We start from the raw sequence: 26,129 nt of genomic DNA, 5'->3' as shown, positions 1-26,129 counted from the left end.
ACGGTCATAAGTCACTTTTTTTCCCAGTGCCGTCGTAACTTCAAGCAGTCGCTAAGCAAATGGTTGTAAGTCGAGGACTACCTGTGCAGAGACTCACTATGCTTTAGAATATAAAGGCAATATTTGATACAACGATCAGTGGTGAAATTCAAATTTTTTTTACTACCGGTTCTGTGGGCGTGGCATAGCTTGGTGGGTGTAGCAGGAGAAGGATACTGCAAAATCCCCATTCCCTCCACATTCCTTGGGGAAGGATATTGCAAAATCTCCATTCCCACCCCACTCTACGGCCAGCCAGAGGTGGTGTTTGCCGGTTCTCCAAACTACTCAAAATTTCCGCTATCGGTTCTCCAGAATCTGCTGAATACCACCTCTGACATCGATCCCTCAACAAATGGTTGTAAGTGAAGATTGTACACTGTAATTGGATCTTTCAATGATGATACAGTCACGTAGAGTATAACAAACACTATTATTTAAAGGAGGGGGTGGTAGGAAATAAAAGGTTCTTTAATATATCCTGCCAGATATGGAAGCCCCAACTTTTGTTAATAGCAATATAGCACTTAGTCTTATATACCGCTTTACAGCCCTCTCTAAGCAGTCAGCTTATTGCCCCCAACAATCTGGATACTCATTTTACCCACCTCGGAAGGATGGACGGATTGAGTCAATCTTGAGTGAGTGAGACTCGAACTGTCAAATTGCAGTCATCTGGTAGTCAGCAGAAGAAGCCTGCAGTACTGCATTCTAACCACTGCGCCACCATGGCTCATAATGTGCATTACACAAACGTAAAAAGGGGGGGCAGGTCCTAAAACTGCCATCTTGAAATTTTTAGCATCTTCATAAGCTTTTGCTTATCCTAGGGGGTCCCCAAACCCCGTTCTGTGGATCCGTACCAGGCCGCGGCATGCCAGAAACCAGGCAGCCCGAACAAGTGACATCCCATCCGCCAGATGCAGGCAGCACATGGAAGCACACCCCCTCCGGTCTGTGGGAAAACTTGGGGGGGGGCACTGATCTTCAGTTTCATTTTTTTTACCCATTTGTTATTTTTTTGACTCCTAAAATGTATCGGCGCTTCTGTGAACTTCAAAGATTTTCTGACCTTGTTAACATTTTCTTCTTCGTTTCCCGGTGATCCGTTTTCGCTCTTATTTTCTGTTGGCGTTTGCTACCCAAATTGGCTATTTCAGGGAATTTTTTTTGTTTTTGTTTTTTTAAAGATGGCACTGTTAGCTTTAAAAAAAATAACATATTATGGAGAGTGGTATGATTTTTATGAGTTGCATTTGGAGAAATTGGAATGAAGTTGAGAAAACAGTTGGCCCCCAACTAATTTGTTGTTGGCTGAATAAAGCCGTAGTTTGAATCTGGATCTATTTTTTCATAATTCACTTTGTGACACCAACTTGTATCTGTACTTCTCAGTAGCTTTATTACCAGTGGGTCTGTCATTTTGGTCTGCCATCTGAATATTTTGCTATTAGCCCTATTGTTGGCTTGCATTACCAATACAATTACTAATTCCAAAAGAGGAGAAGAGTAAAACTGGGCAGGGATGGCTTTGCAAACAGAGCTTTAGAAACTGAATTTGGGGCAAATAATGAAGAATATTGGGATAATGTTGACCAGCCTGCTAATGTTTCACATTCTTTATTGCAGGAGTACAAAAAGCACTTTTTCTCGTCTCCAGAATTGATAGTCTTAACATTTTGAAAAAAAATTGGCAAGGAGAGAGGTGATATTGATATGATTTTAAGGAACAAATGGATTGATTAAACCAAAGGCCTGGAAACTTGGCAACTTGAAGACGTGTGGACTTCAACTCCCAGAATTCCCCAGTTGTTTGGGGAATTCTGGGAGTTGAAGTCCACACATCTTCAAGTTGCCAAGTTTGCAGATGTCTGGATTATACCATAGCCTGTTTCTCGATTCTTGTACAAGAAGCAAAAGGTATTTAAACGGGAGAATATATATATATATGGAACATCTCCAGCAAATCCTCAGCTTGGGCAGTTGATGGAATATAATTCAAGACAATTCTGTAAATCAAGTCCGTTTTCTGAAAATCAAGTCCAAATGATTTGGTGGTGGTGGTGGGGAAAAGAGCATGCGAGCATCTCATCCGAATTGCCAAATTGATTCAGAGGCGTCCAATTCAATTTGACAGTTCAGTTTGTCTTTCTGATTCCAACTGAAGCTTCACACAGTTTTATTTCGTATCACTCTTTGTCCTCTCTCCACCCACGGTGATTTCCTTCAGGTTTTGCACAGATGACCGGGTACTTCAGCCAAGTTGTAGAAAAAGTTGGAGACTAGAGAGGAAGTTGGCACCGATTGGGCCAAATGACAGGTTCTGACTTAGACTTTTAGTTGCCAATCCCTTAAATATACAATTTCCCTTTTCGGGTGGACTCATTGAGAACATTCAGTGCAATATTCTGCTCCATCTGCCTTCTTCTCGTCTCAAATATTCCAAAATGGTACTCTATTATTAAGAACCTTTTTTTTTTTAAAAAAAAGGTTCAGATTTGTCAGATGTGACATGTTTGATGAAGGAACAGAATAGGATTAAAAAAGAACAATTCTCAACGATTTTGGGGCAAATCCTTTAGAGAGTGTCCACTTTAAACATGCAGAAACACGAATCCTAACTGGAAACTCTCCCCCCCCCCCCCCTTGTGTCTTCAAACTCAAAGGTGAAACAAATTTCTTATTTGTGCTGTTGTAAATATAAGGGGGGGGGGAAATTCACTCCAAAGAAATGAAAAAATCAAGCCAGTGCTACATATTACCTCTTTTATTTGGCTTATTTGTTTAATTGGGTTCTCTGTCTAGTTTTAGGACTACTGTGTTTCCCCGAAAATAAGACCCTGTCTTATATTTTTTTGAATCTCAAAATAAGCACTTGGCCTTATTTTCGGGGAGGTTTTATCATTTTGGAGTGCGTGGATCAAGACAGGGCTGATTTTGAGCTCTGTCTCCCTAACCCTAACCAGAGGAAATGGCAGGGACCAGCTGCACATGCATTTAAATATTTTAGGGGAGAGCTTATTTTCAGGGGAGGGCTTATTTTCGAGTAAACATGGTAGTGTGGAGAACAGACCATATTTTAGACCTTATGTATGGAAAAATGTTGAAAATTCAAAAAGGTTCGCGGATTTTTAAGCAGGTTCCATTGCTAATATGTATTTATTGGCGTACAGTCAAATCTTTCGACCTTTTGTAAGCAATTTGGCATGCAGCTTTTCCTATGTAATTTTTTTTAAGTTTGTTAATTGCATTGCAGAGTAGCTAATTAACTGGGATCATTATGCGCCCATTTATGCAAGGATAGGTTCTGTTTTCAAACATTAGGCTATCTCGTTGGGTGAGCTGACCTATTCGGGCTTTTCCAAGCTCGCTTTGAAAGAAGGAATGTCGGCTGTCTCTTTGTTTCTGTGGGAGTCACTGTTCTGAGTTTACCACTCAAGGGCAGCAGCTGGGAGTGTGTTTTTATGGGTGACTAGTTATTTATCCAGAGGACACTGTGGCTCAGTGGCTAAGATGCTGAGCTTGTCGATGGAAAGGTCGGCAGTTCAGCAGTTCGAATCCCTAGTGCCGCGTAACGGGGTGAGCTCCCGTTACTTGTCCCAGCTTCTACCAACCTAGCAGTTCGAAAGCACGTAAAAAATGCAAGTAGAAAAATAGGGACCACTTTGGTGGGAAGGTCACAGCGTTCCGTGTGCCTTTGGCATTTAGTCATGCCGGCCACATGACCATAGAGATGTCTTCAGGCAGTTCTGGCTCTTCGGCTTTGAAACAGAGATGAGCGCCGCTCCCTAGAGCCGGGAACAACTAGCACATATGTGTGAGGGGAACTTTTACCTTTACCTTTAGTTATTTATCCATGGAGGTTTTCTTGAATGTTTTTGGCCAAGAAAAAGCCAACACAGTTCTAGGCTGCATCAACAGAGGGATGGAATCAAGATCATATAAAGTGTTAATACCACTTTATAATGTCTTGGTAAGGCCGCACTTGGAATATTGCATCCAGTTTTGGTCACCACAATGTAAAAAAGATGTTGAGGCTCTAGAAAGAGTGTAGAGAAAAGCAACAAAGATGATTAGGAGACTAGAGGCTAAAACATACGAAGAACGGTTGCAGGAACTGGGTATGTCTAGTTTAATGAAAAGAAGGACTAGGAGTGACATTATAGCAGTCTTCTAATCTCTAAGAGGCTGCATCAAAGAAGAGAGGGGTCAACCTATTTTCCAAAGCACCTTAAGGCAGAACAAGAAGCAATAGATGGAAACCAAATCAAGGCGAGAACCAACCTAGAACTAAGGAGAACTTTCCTGAGAGTTAGAACAATTAATCAATGGAACCGCTTGCCTCCAGAAGTTGTGGATGCTCCAACACTGAAGATTTTAAAGAAGAGATTGGACAACCGTTTGTCTGAACTGGTGTAGGGTTTCCTGCCAGAGCAGGGGGTTGGACTAGAAGACCTCCAAGGTCCCTTCCAACTCTGTTATTCTGGGCTGTCTTTAGGTTTGTTTGCTTGTTTAGTGGGAGAAATTTTAGGAGCTTGGGACAAGTAAAACCAATGCATTTGACAGCTTCTTGTTTCAGAAGAATAGGAAGATTTCAACCAGGACTGCTAGAAGCTGACCCCGGAATCTAACCCTTCCTCCCTTGCACCTCCTTAATCTCCCATTTCAGAAGCTGAGGTCTAGATTCTTTTGTGGATAAATTTATCCTTTCTGACTACAAAGACAGGAAGCATCATTCCTCTTTCTGTAAATTGAAGTTCTGAATTCCTGCAGATAGCTAGGGGTAAATAGGCCGGTGGAATTTCTCTTTAATCTTATGGTTTATTATTATTGTGAGGTCAGAAAAAAGGGGCTAGAAGTACGGGGTATTAAGGAGGCGGAGGAGACGAGTGGAGGGAGATGGTTTTTTTTAAAAAAAAAAGGACAGGGAAGCTAGATTTCATTTGTTTTTGGGTTTTTTTGGACGTGAAAGTGGTTTTGATAGGAACGATCTGTTTGCACGACTGCTTTTTTTAAAAAAATATTTTCATTCCATATTTTCATGTGATTTGCCGATTGCAGAGCTGGGTTTGAAATCCTGCCTTCCCCATGATGCTTCCTTACTGCCTTTGGGTGATCTGTGTGTATTTTGTGTTGGAATGATCCAGCAAAGTCAAGACAGTTTTGCAAATCTGTCGTTTTTAAAAGGGAAGAGATTTAATGTATCTTTTTTTTCCTTTTTTAAAATCATTTTTGTTTTTATTATATAAAATACAAAAAAAGAAAAGAAAAGAAAATAGGAAATTAAGGGAGGGAAAGAGAACGGGAAAAATGGGATGTGAAATAGAAGGGGGAAGAGAAAAAGAAAAAGAAAGAAAAGGGGGCATTGATTTCCAACTCTTCCTAGCACAGTACAAGATAAATAAACTCCAGCCTCAACTTTTTGCTTTTACACATTAATATATAACTAGCTATTTCTATAACACCAAATCTTTCTAATCAACAAAACCAAGATCAACGTTTCATTTTTTTTTCTTCACAAGCACAAATTCCAGAAATGATATCCAAATAAGAACACATTTTCCTCTTTAAATAAAATAATCAATCTAACCATTCCTGCTTTATCTTCCTTGCTATGGAAATAGCAATAGCAATAGCACTTAGACTTATATACTACTTCACAGTGCTTTACAGCCCTCTCTAAGCGGTTTACAGAGTCAGCATCAGGGTTGAAATCCAGCAGGTTCTGGAGAACCAGTAGCGGAAATTTTGAGTAGTTCAGAGAACCGGCAAATACTACCTCTGGCTGGCCCCAGAGTGGCGTTGGAATGGGGATTTTGCAGTATCCTTCCCCTGGAGTGGGTTGGGAATGGGGATTTTGCAGTATCCTTCCCCTGCCATGCCCACCAAGCCACGCACACAGAACCTGTAGTAAAAAAATTTTGGATTTCACCACTGATCAACCTATTGCCCCCAACAATCTGGGTCCTTATGAAAATGAAGCTCACAATCACTGAACCGGTTGTTAAACCGGAAGGATCCCACCACTGTAGTATTCTGTCAAGGTTTACTGAGTATTGGGGAGATCGCACTGGCTTACAAGAAAGTCCAAATGAAGAACAGAAAAGTGATATGACTAAAGTATTACCTGGACAATACATTCTAAAAAAAAATAGCAGAGAAAGATAACAACAATACCTGGCAATGGCTAAGAGTAGGAAAATTGAAGAAAGAGACAGAGGACTAATTCTGACTGCACATGACCAAGCCTTAAGAAAAAATGCATACAAAGCCACATGAGATAGCAAATGTTACCTCTGCAAAGAAGCTGAAGAAACTGTGGATCACCTGGTGAGGTACTGTAAGAAGATTGCACAGAGTGACCTCAGACAACGGCCAAGCAAAGTAGCAACAATGGTGCATTGATAGAGCTGCAAGAAATACCACTTGCCTGTAAACAAGAACTGTTGGGAACATAAAATAGAGAAAGCGATGAAAATGCAGAAGCTAAACTGCTCTGGGACTTTAGAATTCAAACAGACAGGCCTCTGCTACATAACACCCCACACTTAACAACTATTGATATAAAAGATTTTAAAAAAGTCTGGAAAATGGACATTGCAATGCCTGGAGACCACAGTGTAGAAGAGGAAGAACAAGAAAAAAATCACAAACTACAAAGACTTGCAAATAGAAATATAATGACTGTGGCAAAAAAAAAAGAAAAAAAGCAGAAAAAGTACCAATAGTAATATGGTCCTAAAGCAGGGCTGTCAAAGTCAAGGCCCAGGGGCCGGATGCGGCTCACAGGGTGCTTAGATCTGGCCACCCTGGAAACAGCAAAGGACTGGTCTGCAGTGCCTCTGCCAGCAAAAATGGAACTCGGAGGGCCGCTTGCAGCAGAGGGTTGCAGGAGGCCGTCGGAGCCGAAAACGAAGCTCAGGAGCCAGTTTTTGCTGACAGAGTGCTCGGGCCACCACAGGTGACCCCAACACAAGTAACGTCAAGCTGGCCATGCCCACTCTGGCCACGCCCACCCCAGCCCCCCAAGGTCAAACACAACCCTGATGCGGCCCTCAATGAAATCAAGTTTTGACACCCCTGATCTGGAGTATAACTTGAACACAATCTGCATTAACAGAATCACCACCGAACAATTGCAAAAGACAACTTTACTTGGAATAGCCTATATCCTGCAACAATACATTTAGTATTATTAAACAACATCTACTTATCCTAGATCTTTGGGAAAGACTCGATAGGTACATAAAACCGTCATATCCAGTCTAAACATCTGGCTGATTGTGTGACGAACCATCATAATGTCAATTACGAATAAATATATGCCTCCGTTCATCCTGGAGAAAATCTATCTATATGCTAAGAGCTGACATTGACCTGATGGAACATAATCAATATTTTTCTTTTTGTAGCGGAAAAAAAACCCCAATTTGGATAATAAATGTGCTGTGATAAGGATGGAATATAATTTACTGGAAGCAGTAAAATTGACCAGACCAATACTAAAAAGGCATACTAGAGTTAAGGAAGAGATTACACTGGCATTTCTGTAAAAAAAATAAAAATAAATACAGATTCACAGTTCATAAGCGAATTGCAATAAGTTATAAATAAATTGCATGTTCCTGGAAAAGTGCAGTCGCAGTTAAAGTATTTGAAAACGACTGACCCAAAACTTGATGGGATTTTAAAATTTAGATTAGGTGCAAGGACTTAGAAAGAAATGGGATGGCCTAGATTTGGAATAAATTTTGTTGTTGTTAGTTGCAAAATCGTGTCCGACCCATCGCAACCCCATGGACAATGTTCCTCCAGGCCTTCCTGTCCTCTACCATCCCCTGAGTCCATTTAAGCTTACGCTGACTGCTTCAGTGACTCCATCCAGCCACCTCATTCTCTGTCGTCCCCTTCTTCTTTTGCCCTCAATCGTTCCCAGCATTAGGCTCTTCTCCAGTGAGTCGTTCCTTCTCATTAGGTGGCCAAAGTATTTGAGTTTCATCTTCAGGATCTGGCCTTCTAAAGAGCAGTCAGGATTGATCTCCTCTAGGACTGACCGGTTGGATCGCCTTGCAGTCCAAGGGACTCGCAGGAGTCTTCTCCAGCACCAGAGTTCAAAGGCCTCAATTCTTTGGCGCTCAGCCTTCCTTATGGTCCAACTTTCACAGCTATACATTGCAACTGTGGAATAAATTATGCAGACCAACCTTAAAAGCAGCACTGTTTTGTCCTTCCTATATAATGATGCCTGCCTTTATGATTTCCAAGGTTGAGGGAATGCTGGAATCACGAAAACTAATCAACAACAATGTTTGTTGGAACTAGAAGAAGGAAGAAGAAAGTAACTTCACGTTTATAAAACTGGTACATGGGGCAGGTTAAAACTGGAGATAGTGAGCTGTCACCTCCTCCAAACAGAAAAGCAGAATATAGATTTTAATAATAAATCCATAAATAACTGTACCTGGCTGACTCTTGGGATGATCCAGATGCCCAAACATGCAGGTGTATCTATGGATAGATACCGTATTTTTTGGAGTATAAGATGCACCGGAGTATAAGACACACCTATCTTTTTTGGTGAGGAAAAGGAAAAAAAAGAAATCTGCCTCTGCCTCTCAGCAATTTTGCCTCGTTGCAGCAAACAGCAAAAAGAGCTCTGGTGGCTCAGCAGACTAATTAACATCCACTTACATCTGCTGCCTGCAATTACTGCAAGTTCAAATCTCACCAGGCTCAAGGTTGACTCAGCCTTCCATCTTTTCTAAGGTAGGTAAAATGAGGACCCAGATTATGGGGGCAATAAGATGACTTAAATATACAAAAGTATGAAGGCTATTGCCTAGCCGCCCTGAGTCTCCGGAGAAGGGCGGCATATAAATCAATTTTTTTAAAAAAAACATCCTGCTTTACTTTCATTTTCATTTTCAGCATAGCTTGATTAGCACAAGGGGAAAAAAAATCTGCTCCAGCAATTTACCTCTTTGCAGGAAGCAGCAGAGGCCGTGGCAAAACAGCTGAGAGCAAATCAGCTGAGAGTCAGGAGGCGGATCCAATCAACTTGTGCTAATTAGGCTATGCTGAAGCTGAAAGGAGCTGTTTTTTCTTGCTGTTTGCTTGCAAGGAGGTAACTGCTGGGAGGCAGAGGCCAAAGGGTGGGGGCCAGTGGGTGGGCGGGGCTACATTCGGTGTATAAGACACACCTAAATTATACTCCGAAAAATACGGTACTTCTGTTGGAAGTCCCCACTTTAAAAGTGTTCCTTTCCTCCCTTTTTTAAAAAAAGAAGATATATTCATTTAATTTCATTCCATTAATTAACTAATGGTAATCTGGCAAGTTATCCACTTCTGTCATCAGCTTTGTTTCCAAGACGTTTCTTCACCTTCTACCATCTCTGTCAACTTTCATAGATCCTGAGGTGTTAGGTGAGGTAACTACCGGTGAGTGTGTCATGGCTGCCATGACCAACCTGGACAGCCATGGTATCAAAACTCTAACATGTGTCACTGGTCCCAAAAAGTGGCCAAGCCCTGGCCTAGGCCCGTGATGGTGAACCTATGGCACATGTGCCACAGGTGGCATGCAGAGCCCTCTCTGCGGGCACGCCAGCTATCACCCCAGCCCAGCTTCACCATGCATGCACACGCGCCTCCTGCTGGCCAACTGGTCTTTGGATCTCTACTGCACATGTGCGGAAGGCACCCATGCGAGGGGAAGCAGGAGGAGGCCCCCCAACGCCCTGTTTTGGGCCTGGGAAGCCTCCTGCACCAACCTAGAAGCCAAAGCAGGGCACATACGCGGGAGCACAGGGCACGGTGCAAGCACAGGGAGGCGCTTGCATTGCATTTTGGGGATTTGAGCACACGTGCGTACATTTGCGTGCTCACACGTGCACCTTGGGCACTGGCCTAGGCGTTGCAGTGAAAATAAGAGAAACATATGGAAGGCAGGGGTGGGATTTTCAGAGTGAGGAATAATGCCAAAAGTCATATTTCACCACGATCAACACTCTGAGGCCCTGATATTTTAATAAAGTACTCCCACCACAAGTAGTCGCAGGGTAATTGATTGATGGAGCTCAAGGGAGGTGATTGCTTTTTTTCATATCAGCACATTACAGCTTGGATGGTTTTTTTTAATGAAATGAACCAAACACGGACCAAACTTTGCTCATTTTTGTGAGTTTTGTATAGAAACGGGATGCAGGTGAAACCCTGTCCCCATTCACTGACAGAGATATGCAAAAGTTCAGAAAATTTGAAAAGGGCCAATGCTGCTACAGGCAGACTTCAGCTTTTTTTATTTTTTTATTAGTCATATTTCAATGCCGCCCACTCTTTGAGGACTCTGGGCAGCTTACACCAAAGACAGTATACTAAATAGCATATTGCCCCCAACAATCTGGGTCCTCATTTTACCCACCTCGGAAGGATGGAAGGCTGAGTCAACCTTGAGCCAGTGAGATTTGTTCCGCTGATCTGCTGAACTAGCAGTCAGCTGAAGTAGCTGTAGTACTGCATCCTACCCACTGCGCCACCTCGGCTCTTACAACAGTTCTTTTAGTGACTGTTTGAAATTACGACGACACTTTAAAAAAAGTGTCTTTTAAGTGTTTTTTACACTTCTGGCCATTGCGGCATCCCCATGGTCACATGATGAAAATTCAGACTCTTGGCAACTGACTCATATTTATGACGGTTGCAGTGTCCCGGGGTCATGTGATCACCTTTTGTGACCTTCTGACAAGCAACGTGAAGGGGGAAGCCAGATTCACTTAACAACCATGTGAATAATTTATTAGCTGCAGTGATTTGTTTTAACTGTGGCAAGAAAGGTCGTAAAATGGGGCAAAACTCACGTAACAATTGTCTCGTTTAGCAACAGAAATTTTGGGCTCAATTGTGGTCGTAAGTCAAAGACTACCTGTAGTATTTCCTCCTCTTCCTCTTCCTCCTTTTTTAAAGTAACAATTTCTCTAAGTTAACATCAGTGCCAACAGCATAGAACAGTGATGGCGAATGAAGTGCTGAAAAGGGCGCATGCACATGCTCGCCTGGGCCAAAATCCAGAATCCAGGGTATGTATGCGCCAAGGGTGGGTTCTACTTACCTTTACTACCAGTTAGCAATGGGGCCGTGCAGGAATGCGCAGAAGCGTTTTCATGATGTCAGGGTCAATGGGCGGGGCCTCCCGCCGGTTTTACTACTGGTTCTATAGAACCGGTGTGAACCGGGGGCAACCCACCACTGGTATGCGTGTACCCAAAAATGAACTTTTGGTTTCTGGCATGTGTATCTGCGCTGGCCAGCTACTCTTCCAGGTTTCTGGCACACATGCACCCGTGATGATCAGCTGACTGATGCGCATGCTCACACAGGAAAATGGAAGACCAGCTCTTCCAGTTTTTGGCACTGCCGCAGACAAAAAGGCCAGCTGATCATCGCATGCGAATGCATGCCAGAAATCCGGAAGAGGAGCAGGTGATGTCGTGCGTGCCAGGCGACATGGTTCCGCATGCCACTTTGGGCACGCGTGCGGTAGGTTTGCCATCAAGGGCATAGAAGAACTATTTCCGAGGAAAGTCTTCGATTCCTGTGAAAACATAGGAATAATATATACTCTAAAAAGAAAGAGTTGGGAGCTTTAAGGATTCGAGCTTAAGTAAAAAAAGAATAAAAAGACCCATCTCAAAATGTAACTGAAAATTTATGTTTTATTAAAATACTTCTCTCAAACCCAAAGAAGAATTGTGCTTCTTCGCCAATGCAAAATGCAAGATGAATTTGCACCAACAGCTTCCTCTTTTGTATCTCTGACATCGTTCTGGGGTTTTTAGAAAAAAAAAAACTACTATATTCAGCATTTTAGTTTCACAGGATATCATCACAACTTCAGATGCTGCTGTTTGCTACCTAAGGTGCTGAATGTGCTTTTTATAGTAATAATAATTAATAGCGCTAGATATATATTCCAAAAAGTTTTTAATATTCCATTTCATTAAGAGATTTGGTCTTTTCAATATATGTTTAATCTTCCTTATTTTCTCTTAGCAAAGTGTGTATGGCGTGGATACCCTGGAGTGTATGTTAAGTGCATCTAGTTTATTTCTGTTTAAAATTAATGATGCAATTCAAAGCTCAGAAGAACAGCAAATGGATCCCACAATCTGCCTGCCAGTCTTTGTCATCTCAAAAGGTGGATTAATAGATTGTGTTTCTTTTAAAGGCACTTTTCAGCCAATAAATATGCAACATTAACAACAAAATATATGGGCAAAATGGTTGACTACACTACTTTGAAGCCTGTCTCAACACATCTCTCTTGGTCCATAGTGATGTATGTCTATACGTAAGGGACATATAAAAAACAACAACGCTCAGCCTTACACAACTAAAGGCAAAGATTAAGGTTTCCCCCTGTCCAATCATGCCAGACTCTAGGGGACAGTGCTCATCTCTATTTCTTAGCTGAGGGAGCCAACATTGTCCAAAGATGCTTCTATGGTCAGGGAGTCAGCATGATTATATGCCGAGGTCAGGGGTGGGATTGAAAAATTTTAGCAACCGGTTCTCTGCCTGGTTGCTGGGTGGGCGGGGCCATGGGGGCGTGTCCTTCTCTGCCTCCTGCACCATGGCAGGGAGGGGGACGTTTTTGCCCTTTCCAGGTTCCGGAGGCTTTGTTCGAGCCTCCAGGAGGGCAAAATGACCTCCCCTGGGCTCTGGAGGCTGGAAACGGGCCTGTCTCTGAAACCTCTGGGAGCCCCATTTTTGCCCTTCCAGAACCTCCGTGCAGGCCCTGTACTTACCTCACCTCCAAAATGGGACATGTGGAGACTTCTGAGAGGGTCAGGCAGGGCCAGCCAGTCCTTGCAACACCCGGTTTGGATAACCAAATTAAAATTAGCATCCGGTTTGCATGAACCGGTCTGAACCAGCTGAATCCCACCCCTGGGCGAGGTGCATAGAACACTGTTACCTTCCCACTGAAATGGTACCTATTTATCTACTTGCAGTTGCATGCTTTCACACTGCTAGGTTGGCAGGAGCTGCAGCAAGAAACGGGAGCTCACCCTCACACAGCGCTCAGGTCTCAAACTGGGACTGTCAGCTCTCCAGCTACAAGCCCAGTGTCTTAACTGCTGAGCCATCACGTCCCCCCACTTACATAACTAAATGTTCTCGTAATGTAGTAGAATTTCAGGAGGCTTGAATTAGGTTATCTCTTTGTCTTCTATTGCAGTTTATGTGCTCTTTGGAACATTGAGGGTGTTCTCAGAAAAGGGTAGCAAAGAAAGGAAGTGAAGCAGCTGCACAGCACCAATTACCAGCATAGCATCTTCCTGCCTTCCCATGTTCCCCCCTGGGATTATACTCTCCAGCCTATTTTTGTATTTTATTCCATCAAGTGGAAGTACTTCCAAACAGAACACTGAGCTGTGCTTGTGGGTTGTGTCTCTTCTCTAGAAAATTTACACTGGTGGCTAGGAGTTTGCTTTGCTCCATTCCATCTTCCCATTTATTCAAGGTGTAAAATACTCAATTTGGCAGGGGATGTATGATATGGTGGAATACCTGTCTCCATTTTAGTACAACTGTATGCCTCTCCTGTTGTGCTCTCATCCTAGTCATAATCCTGGCCACATCCTAGCCAGTTTGGTCTAGTGCTAAAGGCATTAGGCTATAAAGTAGGAAACTGTGAGTTCTAGTCCCACCTTAGTCATAAAAAATGGCTGGGTGACTTTGGGCCAATCACTAGAAGATGCGAGTTATAGACCCGCCTTAGTCATGAAAGACAACTGGGTGACTTTGGACTAGTCACCAGGAGACTGTGAATTCTAGTCCCGCCTTAGGCATGAAAGACAGCTGGGTGACTTTGGGCCAATCACAAGGAGACTGTGAACTCTAGTCCCACCTTAGTCATGAAAGATGGTTAGGTGTCTTTGGATTAGTCACCAGGAGACTGTGAATTCTAGTCCCGCTTTAGGTATGAAAGTTAGCTGGGTGACTTTGGGCCAGGCCCTCTCTCTCAGCCCAACCCACCTCACAGTGTTGTTCTAGGGGAAAATTGGAGGAGGAAGGAGTATTAGATAGGTTTACCGCCTTGAGTAAATATAAATATATATAAATGTAAAATATAAATATAATACCGCCTTGAGTAAATATAAAAATAATAAAGGCAGGATATAAAGATAAATAAATAAAATAAGAAAGTACAATTATTTGATGTTAATGTTTAGCTACCGCATCTGTACATAAGCCTTCTACAGGATGATCCCTCCCCAGGCTACTTCAGCTGACTGCTAGCTGCAGTTCGGCAGTTCAAATCTCATCAGCTCAAGGTTGACTCAGCCTTCCATCCTTCTGAGGTTGGTAAAATAAGAACCCAGATTGTTGGGGGCAACATGTTGACTCTAAACCACTTAGAGAGGTCTGTAAAGCACTGTGAAGAGGTACATAAGTCTAAGTGCTATTGCTATTGTAGAGGCAGTTTGTTGACTTACAACAGTTGCTTGGCAGGCACAAACACAGACACACACAGAGTCACACACCACGGACACGTAATCTCATTTTGGGAGCTTGGGAGCTGGCTCACCTTTAGATGCGAGTTCTAATCCCATCTGAGGCATGAAAGGTGGCCTGTTGACTTTAGGTCAGTCACTCTCTCATCCCAGCCCACCTCATAGTGTTGTTGTTGTGAGGAAAATTGGAGGAGAAAGTGGTATTAGATATGTTCACCACCTTGACTTGTATACCTATGGCCTTTTGCAGTGTCCCACAGTCACATGAACACTGTTTTTGATGTTTTTTTGCCATTTTTTTGGCATTTTGTTCCACTTTCCAGCAAAAAATGCCCATTGGATAAAACAAATTCGCTCAATGACTGCCACATTTGCTTAATGACTGGGTTGGCCACTTTAGGACCACAATGTTCACTTAATGTCCACTTCAAAAACGGCATAAAATCAGGTCAGTCATCTGACCAATCTGTTTTACTAGTTATAACCATGACAGGCAGGCTCCATTACAGTCATAATTCGAGGACTACCTGTATAATAATTACTATTATTATACACACATACTGTTACTTTGACTTGAATGCTAAATTGCTATTAGTGGAAGTGTATAAAAAAATGTAGTAATTCCTGAATAAAAGTTTATAGGTTTGTGTTATTTGAGCACAACAGTAATACAGTGAAATGAAAGTGCGATAAGAATCTATCCATATATGCTAAAAGCATGCTTATATAATTAATAAAACTATTGTAGAGTTATTGTCTGTGATGATACCCTTATGAATCTGGTTGGCAGCGAATAAATAAATATATATTAATTTCATGTAAATGCCACAATTATGAATTGGTAAGTGCCATTTATTAGGGATATATTTTAAAGCCTCCATTCTAAGTAGAAAAATTTAATATGCAGTAAAGAATTCTGCCAGCAGTAAATCAGCAATGTTAATAAGGAATATAGGGACTCTTCCGGTTTGCGAGCTTCGGCGACGGCGGTGATTTTCTAAGACCGCCAGCCCCGCCGCCTGTAGAGCCGCCCCGCGAACGAGGAGCGGCTCGAAAACTCCGAAATCTTGAAGATTGCAGGAGCAGAGACAGCAGGGCACAGGTTGAGCCCCTGTAACCCCCCCAGGGAATTGTTTCTGGGGGTGAAAACAGGAGCGGCTCCCTTCCAACCTGCGGAGACTCCGGGCGGCGTGGGACGATTCTGCCTTCAGCAGAACAAGCCGACAGCAGCAAACTCTTAAAGTGAGAGGAACTAATTCTAACAAATAGCGGAAATACCAACTTGAATCCAGAAACCTGAAAATTGCAAGTATTAGTGCTTTATTGACTTTTTAAATCAAGAGAAAGTGAGCGAGTGAAAGTGATTTGGAAAAAATATGGCGTCCAGCGCTTGAGTTAACGAGCTAGTGAAAGTGAATTTGTGAAGCCTCTCTGCTTTGCTACAAAGTTGAAAAGTTGCTACAAAGTTGTCTTACCTAAAGGAAAACATTTCTTTTTGCTAAAATTTGACTTTGCTTTACTTCAGTTTTATTTGACTAAATTTGGGGGACTTTTTTAGAAGCTTTTGTGGAAGAGGGAAAGGAAAAAGAACTTCCCTCTCTAGAAAAATTAGCCTACGTGGCACAATGGCTTCAAAGAAGCAGGAAGGGAAGGCATCAGGGGGGGGATCCCCCACACACAAACATCAAACGCAACTTCCCCCTGCTCAACAACTACAAACTCAGAAAAAAGAACTTGATGTGGGAGATTTAAAAGACTTTATTGCTAAAACTTTGGATGAAAAATTTCAAGAATCTCAACAGGAAATAGATCATAAACTTCAAAAATCACATGAGGAATTTCTGCAGGAAATTAATGAAGTTAAAGATATGGTGAAGCAGAATCAAAATATGGTGACCAAAAAAATATCAGAAGTGGCGTCTGGCCTGGCAAATTTTATTGGGAAAGTTGATTTTAAAGTTGAAGAACTCAAATTAGAAGTTAATGTTAGGATGAAAGATAATGACTATAAAATTGAAGAAGCTGATAATAAAATGCAGAGAATTGAAGATGAGATTGTCATGATACAATTCCGGGCGATGGAATTTGCCATACGGCTTCGGGGAATTCGAGAGGAGGAGAGACAGGATTTGAGACAAGTTTGCTCTGAAGCCCTGGCTAAGATCTTACAAGTTAACCCTGATTTGGTATTTCACAAAATAGATAAAATTTACAGAGTCAACTCTTGGGTGGCCAGACAAAGACAATTGCCTAGAGATGTGGTCATATACTTTACTGAGAGAGAAATTAGAAATGAAATCCTCCAAAAATCTTTTCACACCTCTGTAGAAGTGGGGGGCTCACGACTTGTAATTTTTAAAGAATTACCTCCTAAAATGCTGAAAGCTAGAAAAGAGTTTGGTTTTCTTGTTAAGGAACTGAAAGACTTACAGATACCCTTCCGGTGGGATGCACCAGCTGGGATAATTTTTAGATATAAGGGAGAAGGATATCGATTGAATACCGTGGAGAAGGCACAACATTTTTATAGTACTATTCTTAAGGAAAGAACACCATCTCCACGTACATCTACAGTTTTGGAGATTAAGGAGAGTGAAGAGAGGCAGTCGGAAGAACAGCCCAAGCAAGAATTAGAAAATGTGCAAGGTGCAGAAGGAGGTTTTCTGAGTGAGCCCTTGCTGGATTCTTCTCCAATTTTGGATTTGATTCAGCTGACTGAAGTTAAAGATCAACGTATAACTAGAGCTCAATCCAAGCTACTTAAACAAAAGCAACAACAACAACAGGGAAGACAAGACAAGATGGCAGCTAAGAGTACCCCACAAGAGAGTGGAGCTATGGGAAGAGCAAGATCGAAGCTTTTGGATGAACTTCAAATATTTTGCTCTGCGCTCCAGAAACAGGCCGATGACCCTTAAGTGTCTATCTTGGAATGTTAATGGGTTGAATTCAGCACAGAAAAGGAAGAAAATATTTACATATTTGAAACAATTTAATAATGATATAATTTGCTTACAAGAAACACATATTACAACTCAAGATCAGAAATATTTGATAAATTCAAAATTAGGAGTGCATTATATATCTTCAACTTCGCAGAAAAAGAATGGTGTGGTTATTTATGTAAATAAAAAATTAACAGCAAAAATTATAGAAGTAGATCAAGATGGTAGGTTTGTAGCAATTGAATTGCTTACAGCAAATGGTCAAATTCTTTTGATTGGAATTTATGCTCCTAACCAACAACAGGATTGTTTTTACAAGATGTTACATACTAAAATATTGCAATGGGACTATAGATCTATTTTATTTATGGGAGACTGGAATGGAGTAATTGATTCTAAATTAGATAAAAAGAGCTTGGCAAAGTCTAGAATTAGACTACCGCAGACTTTTTTTGATATGAAAGAAGATATGGAACTAAAAGATGTTTGGAGAATACATAATCCGAATGAATTGGATTACACTTTTTTTTCCGATAGACATAGATCCTTTTCTAGGATTGATTTTATTCTGTTGTCAAATGATTTACTTATTAAGACAAAAAGAACAAAGATTTTTCCAAGAACTTTGACTGACCATAGCCCTGTATGGATAGAAATTGAGATGGATAAGGTTGAGAGACGTTCTTGGAGATTAAATGAGAACTTGTTTAGATATGAAAAAAATACAATAGAACTTAAAAAGCATTTGAAAGAATTTTTTGAAATAAATCTGAATAAAGGTACCCCAATTGAAATTGTTTGGGACGCTAGTAAAGCTTATATGAGAGGGGTACTTATCTACATGAATTCTAAACACAGACTGTTCCGACAAAAGAAAAGATCTGAGTTGGAAATGGAAATAAAGAATAAGGAACAGTTACTTATTAAAAACCCAACAGATGAAAGAATAAGAAGTGCTATAAAACTTTTGAAAGACCAATTTCAAATGCTTATGGCGGAACAAGTTGCAACAAGTTTACAATACGCAAAGCATAATACATTTTGCAATGCTAATAAACCGGGCAGATGGTTGGCTTACACACTGAGGAAAAAACAAAGTATACGGACTATTGATAGTATTGACATTGGAGGGAAAGAAATTTTTCAACAAAAATTAATTAAAGAAGCTTTTGTGGATTATTATACTAAATTATATGCCAAAGAAGAGGTGCAGAATGGACTTATAGAAAAATATTTAAAGGATAAGAGAATTACAAAAATTACTGATCAACAAAAGGAAAGAATGAATTACCCTATAACAGTGGAGGAGATAATAGCAGCAATTAAGCAGCTAAAAACAGCTAAAGCGCCTGGCACGGATGGTTTGACAGCAGTGTATTACAAAACTTTACAAGCTGAAATGGTGGAACAACTTAGAGATTTATTTTGTAATATTCAACAAGGGGGTAAAATACCCCCATCTTGGACAACTGCTTATATATCTTTGATACCAAAGGAACAAGTTGGTCCTAAAAAACCAGAGAACTACAGACCAATATCTCTTTTGAATACAGACTATAAAATTTATGCGAAGGTATTAGCCAACAGGTTGATGCCAGTAATTCAAAAAGTGATTCATGAGGACCAAGCGGGATTTATTGAGGGCAGATATATGAAGGATAATGTAAGGCAAGTAATAGACTTATTGGAATATCTTGATAAGAATAAACAGATTTCTGCAGTGCTGGTTTTCTTGGATGCGGAGAAAGCCTTTGATAGAGTGGATTGGAACTTTCTACTAAAGACTTTAAAAAAGATGGGCTTTGGGGACCAATTTATACAGGCGATTTCAGCAATTTATCAAGAGCAAAAAGCACAGATTATTATTAATGGAAGTTTGACGACAGAGTTTAAAATTGAAAAAGGAACAAGACAGGGATGTCCGTTGTCCCCACTTTTATTTATATTAACATTGGAAGTCTTGCTAAATATAATACGGGACTCAAAAATCTTGAAAGGTATAGTGATAAGGCAAGAGGATTATAGAATAAAGGCATTTGCAGATGATCTGGTTGTTACCCTATCACAACCAATGGAATCAATAATCCTGATGAACGACATTATACAAGACTATGGTAGAGTTTCAGGTTTTAAACTGAACTCAAAAAAGACTAAAATGATAGTTAAGAATATGACACAAGATCGTAAACATGAGCTTGAAAGGAGGGCAGGTTTTGAAATTGTACCTAAGGTAAAATATCTTGGAATTCAGGTTGCAGAATCAAATATGAAATTGTTTCAAAATAATTACGAGGTGTTGTGGCGAGAGGTTCAGAAAGACATGGAGACCTGGAAAAAGCTGCAACTGTCTTTACTTGGAAGAATAGCAGCAGTTAAGATGAATATTTTGCCAAGATTTCTGTTTTTGTTTCAAATGATTCCGGTGCTTAAAAGTGATAAACAACTGAAAGTCTGGCAGTCTGGTGTGAATAAGTTTGTCTGGAACGAGAAAAAGCCGAGAGTGAAATTGAAAATTATGCAAGATGTTCCAGAAAGAGGAGGCCTTAAACTCCCAAACCTACAGTTATATTATGATGCAGCAGCTTTAACTTTAACAAGTGACTGGTTTGGAAATAAAAAGGCTGGAATATTGAATGCAGAAAGTTTTGATCTTGAATTTGGATGGCATGCTTATTTATTTTATGATGATAAAGTTGATAAAGTATTTAAAAGTCATATACTCAGAGATTCTTTGATGAGAGTTTGGAAGAAGCACCGACTCAAATGGGATTATAAAATACCGCTATGGCTGGATCTTGGTCATACCTTGTGGAATACAAATATAATGTCACTCGGGGGGTTTTTATACAAAGAGGTTCTTTTTACAGATGCGGGCAGATGGCAGCTGAAGACATTGCAGACACTGTTGGACGAAGGGATTAACTTAACCTGGTTACAATATAATCAATTACAAATGAGATGGAAAGAGGACCAAAAAACTGGTATTATGTTGCATGAGGAAGAATTGGTTAGACATATAAGAGAGAAAGGTCCAATGCATATTAAAAGGCTGTATAATGTTTTGTTAGAAAGAGATTCAGAAACGGAATTAGTTAAAGATTGTATGATTAAGTGGGCACAGAATTTTGAAGAACCAGTGATGCTGGAAACTTGGGAAAAAATTTGGGTTCAGAATGTTAAATTTACACAGTCGCAAAACCTGAGAGAAAATTTTTATAAAATGTTTTATAGATGGCATTTAGATCCTAAAAAGTTGTCATGTATGTACCCTAATGTTCAGCCAAAATGTTGGAGATGTGATTGTGTAGATGCTACATATTATCATGTTTGGTGGACCTGTAGGAAAGTTAAGGCTTTTTGGATAAAAATTTGGTGGGTCATGCAGAATGTTTTGAAGAAAAAAATTCAATTTTCTCCACAATTGTTTTTATTGGGTATAGTTAAGGGTTTTACACGGGGTGAAATAAAACTAATATTGTATATGATAACAGCAGCTAGATTGTTGATAGGTAAATATTGGAAGAATGAAGCTTTGCCTACTATCGAGGAATGGACTTTGAAGATGGCCAGCTTTGCAGAGATGGCGAAGATTTCAGCGTATCTAAAAGATTGTTCACAAGAGACTTACGAATGGGAATGGAAAAGGTGGATAGAATATGTTCAGAACAAATACCAAACCAGAAAGTATCAAATAGCTTTTATTTGAAAATAATGTGTTAGAAATATTTTTATGTAAAGAGACAAAGAGGAAAAATTATATAGGGGGAGGGATGGGTTCAGGTTTATATATTAGTGTTATTAGTTATGAGTATGTAATAGGGAAGTCTGGGGGGGGAGGGTTAGGGAGGGTTAGGGTGGATGGGAAGTTTGGGGAGGGAGGTGGGGGGGTGAAAAAAGGGGTGAAAATGTAATTGTAAAACTTTTGCAATAAAAATAAGGAATATAGGGATAAATATAGCACAGCCAATAATATCTTCATTCTTTTGTATAAAAAGAATGTAATTGGGAATACGTTTCAGCTAAATAGCAGCCAATTTGACATCACTTTTTTTAAGCACAAACATATGCCAAGCGTTTAAATTTTTATTTTATCAGGATGTTCATACAATGCCATAACAATAATGAATATTTAAAAAAAAATAAATAAGAGAAATTATTCCTAATTGGATGCCAGCAAACTGGTCTGCCTTAAGGAGACCATGAAGAAATTTATGAAATTCAATCACCATTTTGTAGGTCCTCATCGCTTTATATGACTTAATTCCAATACAATGCTAAATCAAACTAAAGGAAAAATCAATTATGGTTTGGCATGATGCCTGGCTTATCGGACCATAATTATGCTTACAGCTCTATCTCTAGAAATTATATGTTGTCTGCATCACGAAGACAGCCAAGAAATGTAAGGAGCTGATGGCCAAAAGATTTGGAAAATGAAACTCAATGTAAGGTTGTCAGTACCAAAATGCTGGACAAAGGGGTGTCATGTCGCTGAAAGGAAATTATAGGTAGTCCTTGACTTACAACCACAATTGAGCCGTTTCTGTTGCTAAGTGAGACAGTTGTTAAGTGAATTTTGCCCCATTTTACGCCCTTTCTTGTCACAGTTGTTAAGTCAATCGCTGAAGTTTTTAAGTGAGTGACACACTTGTTAAGTGAATATGGTTTGCTTGTCAGAAGGTCTGAAAAGGTGACCACATGACCTGGGGACACTGCAACTGTCATAAATATGAGTCCGTTGCCAAGTGTCTACCCTGTTTTCCCCAAAATAAGACATTCCTTGATAATAAGCCCAATCGGGCTTTTGAGCACATAGCAATAAGGCCAAGCGCTTATTTCAGGGTTCAAAAAAAATATAAGACAGGGTTTTATTTTTGGAAAACATGGTAAATTTTGAACACGTGACTGTGGGAATGCTGCAACGATCGTAAGTGTGAAAAATAGAAATAGAATAACAGAGTTGGAAGGGACCTTGGAGGTCTTCTAGTCCAACCCCCTGCTTAGGCAGGAAACTCTACACCACTTCAGACAAATGGTTATCCAACCTCTTCTTAAAAACTTCCAGTGTTGGAGCATTCACAACTTCTGGAGGCACGCCCTCGCCCGTGCATGCGCCCTGCCTCCCCCCGTGCCCCATTTTGGCTTCCAGGTTGGTGCAGGAGACTTTTCAGACCCAAAGTCAGACCCACATGCACGTGTGTGTCCTCCGCATGCGCCCCAAAGACCAGCTGGTCAGCAGGAGGTGCGCATGCATGCATGGTGGAGCCGAGCTGGGGCAATGGCTGGCTTGCCTGCAGAGAGGGCTCTGCGTGCCACCCGTGGCACGTGTGGCATAGGTTCGCCATCACGGGCATAGAATGAGTGGTTTCTGTTTTGAGGTCTATGGAAAAGCAAAGGATCACCCATCAGAAGGAAGTCATTTAGGTATTCTTCTTACTTCCTATTGCCAGAGACTCTGTAGGCACTAAATTGAATTGCTTGCCAAAATGCTGGGAAAATCCAAATGGAAATGATATAGATTCATTAGGCACCTGGTATGGATTAATATGGATAGAGTTATTATCCAGTGGAGATCATGGGTGAAATTACATTTGGATCAAGATATGATCTGACCACAGCAAAGGGGTAAGGCAAATCTTTTCCATATTCAGATCACATAACATCTGTTCAGGGACCAAAAACACAAAAAACCAAGTCTAATGTGTCAGGTCAGAAATTGAGACGTCCATAGAAATCATGAAATCCTGGGCTTTATCAGAACCAGCTTTCCGAAACCTGGAGGTTGAAATTCCTCAATATCAAGAATTGGGGATTTTCCATCAGCAGCCTAGAGATGCAGCTTTTGTATACAGGTAGTCCTCAATTTACGACCACAATTGTGCCCTATAATTCCGCTCCAAATAAGATACTTGTTAAGTGAGATTTGCCCCATTTCTTGCCATAATTGTTAAGTGAATCACTGCAATTGTTAAGTTAGCAACCCAGCTGTTAAGTGAATCTGGCTTCCCTATTGACTTTGCTTGTCAGAAGGTTGCAAAAGGTGATCAGATGACTCATAAATATGAGTCGGTTGCCAAGCATCTTGATTTTGATCGTGGTTCCATGGGGATGCTCTAACAGTTATAAGTGCGAAAAATGGTCATTAGTCACTTTTTTTCACTGCCATTATAATTTTAAATGGTCACTAAATGAATGGTTGTAAATTGAGGACTACATGGAGAGTCAGACCTACTCTATTGATAATCTTTTATTGGCTTTGTTTTTACTTGTTGTGAGCCGCCCTGAGTCCTATGGAGATATTAAATTAAATAAATAAATAAATTTATATCTGAGTAGCTTAGATATGAGCTATTCCTGGTCAGTCAGAACCACTGCCCATCTTCCACTGGAATTGACATGCTGAAGGTCTCAAAATCTAACTTCTTCTTCTTCTTCTTCTTCTTCTTCTTCTTCTTCTTCTTCTTCTTCTTCTTCTTCTTCTTCTTCTTCTTCTTCTTCTTCTCCTTCTCCTTCTCCTTCTCCTTCTCCTCCTCCTCCTCCTCCTCCTCCTCCTCCTCCTCCTCCTCCTCCTCCTCCTCCTCCTCCTCCTTCTCCTCCTTCTTTTTGGAGACATTTTCCACATTTATTTATTAAAACTGACACAAAACAAAACCTGTAAAAAAAAAAAAACGGTTGCTTGAGGCTTTTTTAAATCTATATATATATAAAAGCAAATCTACTCACTCATCACAAAATCTCCAGAACTGTAAAGCCTACAAACTTGAAATTTGGCATGTATGTTCCTCTTGGCTTCTAGGTGCTCGCTAAGAAAGGATTTTTCGAAATGTCAATCAGATCATTAGTATTTCATATACAGTTTATTCATATACGGTGTATTAACACGCTCTGATGCTAAGGAGTTAGATGTTTTACTCCCCCTCTCCACCTGAAAAGTTCCAACTGCCAGTTGCCTCACATTCCGTTACCTCAGTTCAAACTGGCAGACGTTCCACTCAGGAGTGGTCTGAGGCTCCTTACAGTACTAAACGTCCCTACTTCACCAAAATGTCTATGCCTTCCACCTATAAACTAATTCCGGACTCAAGGCGGTGGGAGAGATATTCCCTTATGTGTTTCAATCACTGACCACCACTGAGCCAACGGATTGTGAACCGAATTTCTCCTGCATCGTATCCCAGCCCCAACTCACTTCTTACACTGACCTCCTCAGTTCAGACAAATCTGTTCCTTCTACTGTAATACCAGTTAAGGGGAAAAGATTGTCTTTCTGCTGCACGGACATACAACGGATGCTTCAAAATGACGTCTTTTAGAGCCAAAGAGGTGAAGGAGGGAAATTTTATGCCAACATTTAAAGTGCAGGGGAAGGTCTACCACAGGATAGGGAGCATCATGGCGGGGCTTCAGTAGCAGCCTTCATTTCTCCAGATATACTTTGTTGTTGATGATGACAATGAGAGTCTGTCAAGACCATGGAGATGATACTATGGTTGTAAATGTGAAAAATGGTCATAAGTAGCGAAGCACAGGTCTCCAGCTAGTAACAGATATAAAGAAGGTATTGTCTTGAACCCCCTCTTCCACGTCGTCTACCTGCAACTGCCTCCCTTTTTTTGGATTTGACTTTTGGTTCAACATCCACCAGCAAATTATCAAGAGGCAAACTGTCTGGCAGAATAAAATATCCGGTATTATTGCCTCAAACGCTCAATGTCTTCAACTGGACAGGTTTTCTGTTCTTCAAAGTCATCTTTACAGCTTTAAGATGTGCATTCACGCTGACATCCGCTCCTGTAATGGTTCCATGTACCTTGAGTCCCATTTTTCAGTTCAATGGTGACAGTTTCATGACTAAGTTTCATAAGAAATTGCACGAGTTTCATGGCAGAAAGGCAATAGGCGCAACTCGAAGCAGGTAAACCGGAGACAGAGGCCCCTCCCCGAGGGTGAGAAGCCAAAAGAAATGATGAAAAATTGAGCTTGGCGCAGCCACCTCAAACTAGGCCGTTTCCGTTACCTGCGAAGGGAAGTTACTCAAAATCTAATTTCTTATCCAGTCATGCCAAATATGCTACTGTATATGCACAATTTAATATTTGTAGGCTGGACTACCAGTATTTGGAGATGCAAACCGAATTGAACGGAAAGCCTTGGGTTTAAAACTTGAGGAATGTTGTATCCACGACAAAGTCTAATGGGAAGGACTTTGGCGATATGTCGCCATGGTGCAAAAATACGGGTGTGCATATCATAATGCAAACTCTTGTCATTATTGCACAGATAGTCCTCGAGTTAGGACCACATTTGAGTCCCAGATTTCTGTTGCTAAGTGAGACATTTGTTCAGTGGATTTTGCCCCGCTGTGCGACCTTTCTTGCTACAGTTGTGGCAAGTGAATCTCTGAAACTTAAATTAGTAGCATGGTTGTTAAGTATATCTAGCTTTCCCCTTTGGCTTTGCTTGTCAGAAGGTCGCAAAAGGTGATTGCGTGACCCTGGGACACTGCAACCGTCATAAATATGAACCATTGCCAAGCGTCTGAATTATAATCACGTGATCACGGGGATGCTGCAATGGTCGTGGGTGTGAAAAACGGACATAAGTCACTTTTTTCAGTGCTGTTGTA

The 26,129-nt window shown here is 40.8% G+C and overlaps 2 protein-coding genes across 2 annotated transcripts in view; one reads left to right on the top strand and one right to left on the bottom strand.

Annotated features, from left to right (window-relative positions):
• The window catches only part of FAT3 (FAT atypical cadherin 3), a 466,547-nt gene that overhangs the window by 53,836 nt on the left and 386,582 nt on the right, over positions 1–26,129 (top strand). The window lies entirely within an intron of this gene.
• SNRPD1 (small nuclear ribonucleoprotein D1 polypeptide) lies at positions 25,041–25,386 on the bottom strand. The gene is given in 2 exon segments (XM_070943126.1): positions 25,041–25,313; positions 25,315–25,386. Coding segments are annotated over 2 exon segments (345 nt in total).

Source organism: Pituophis catenifer, unplaced genomic scaffold (genome assembly GCF_029215685.1).
Source record: "Pituophis catenifer annectens isolate HBS135680 unplaced genomic scaffold, rPitCat1.0.hap2 SCAF_4, whole genome shotgun sequence".
Taxonomy (NCBI): Eukaryota; Metazoa; Chordata; class Lepidosauria; order Squamata; family Colubridae; genus Pituophis; species Pituophis catenifer.
The sequence above is the reverse complement of the archived record's forward strand: the minus strand, read 5'-3'. Positions and strand labels throughout refer to the sequence as shown.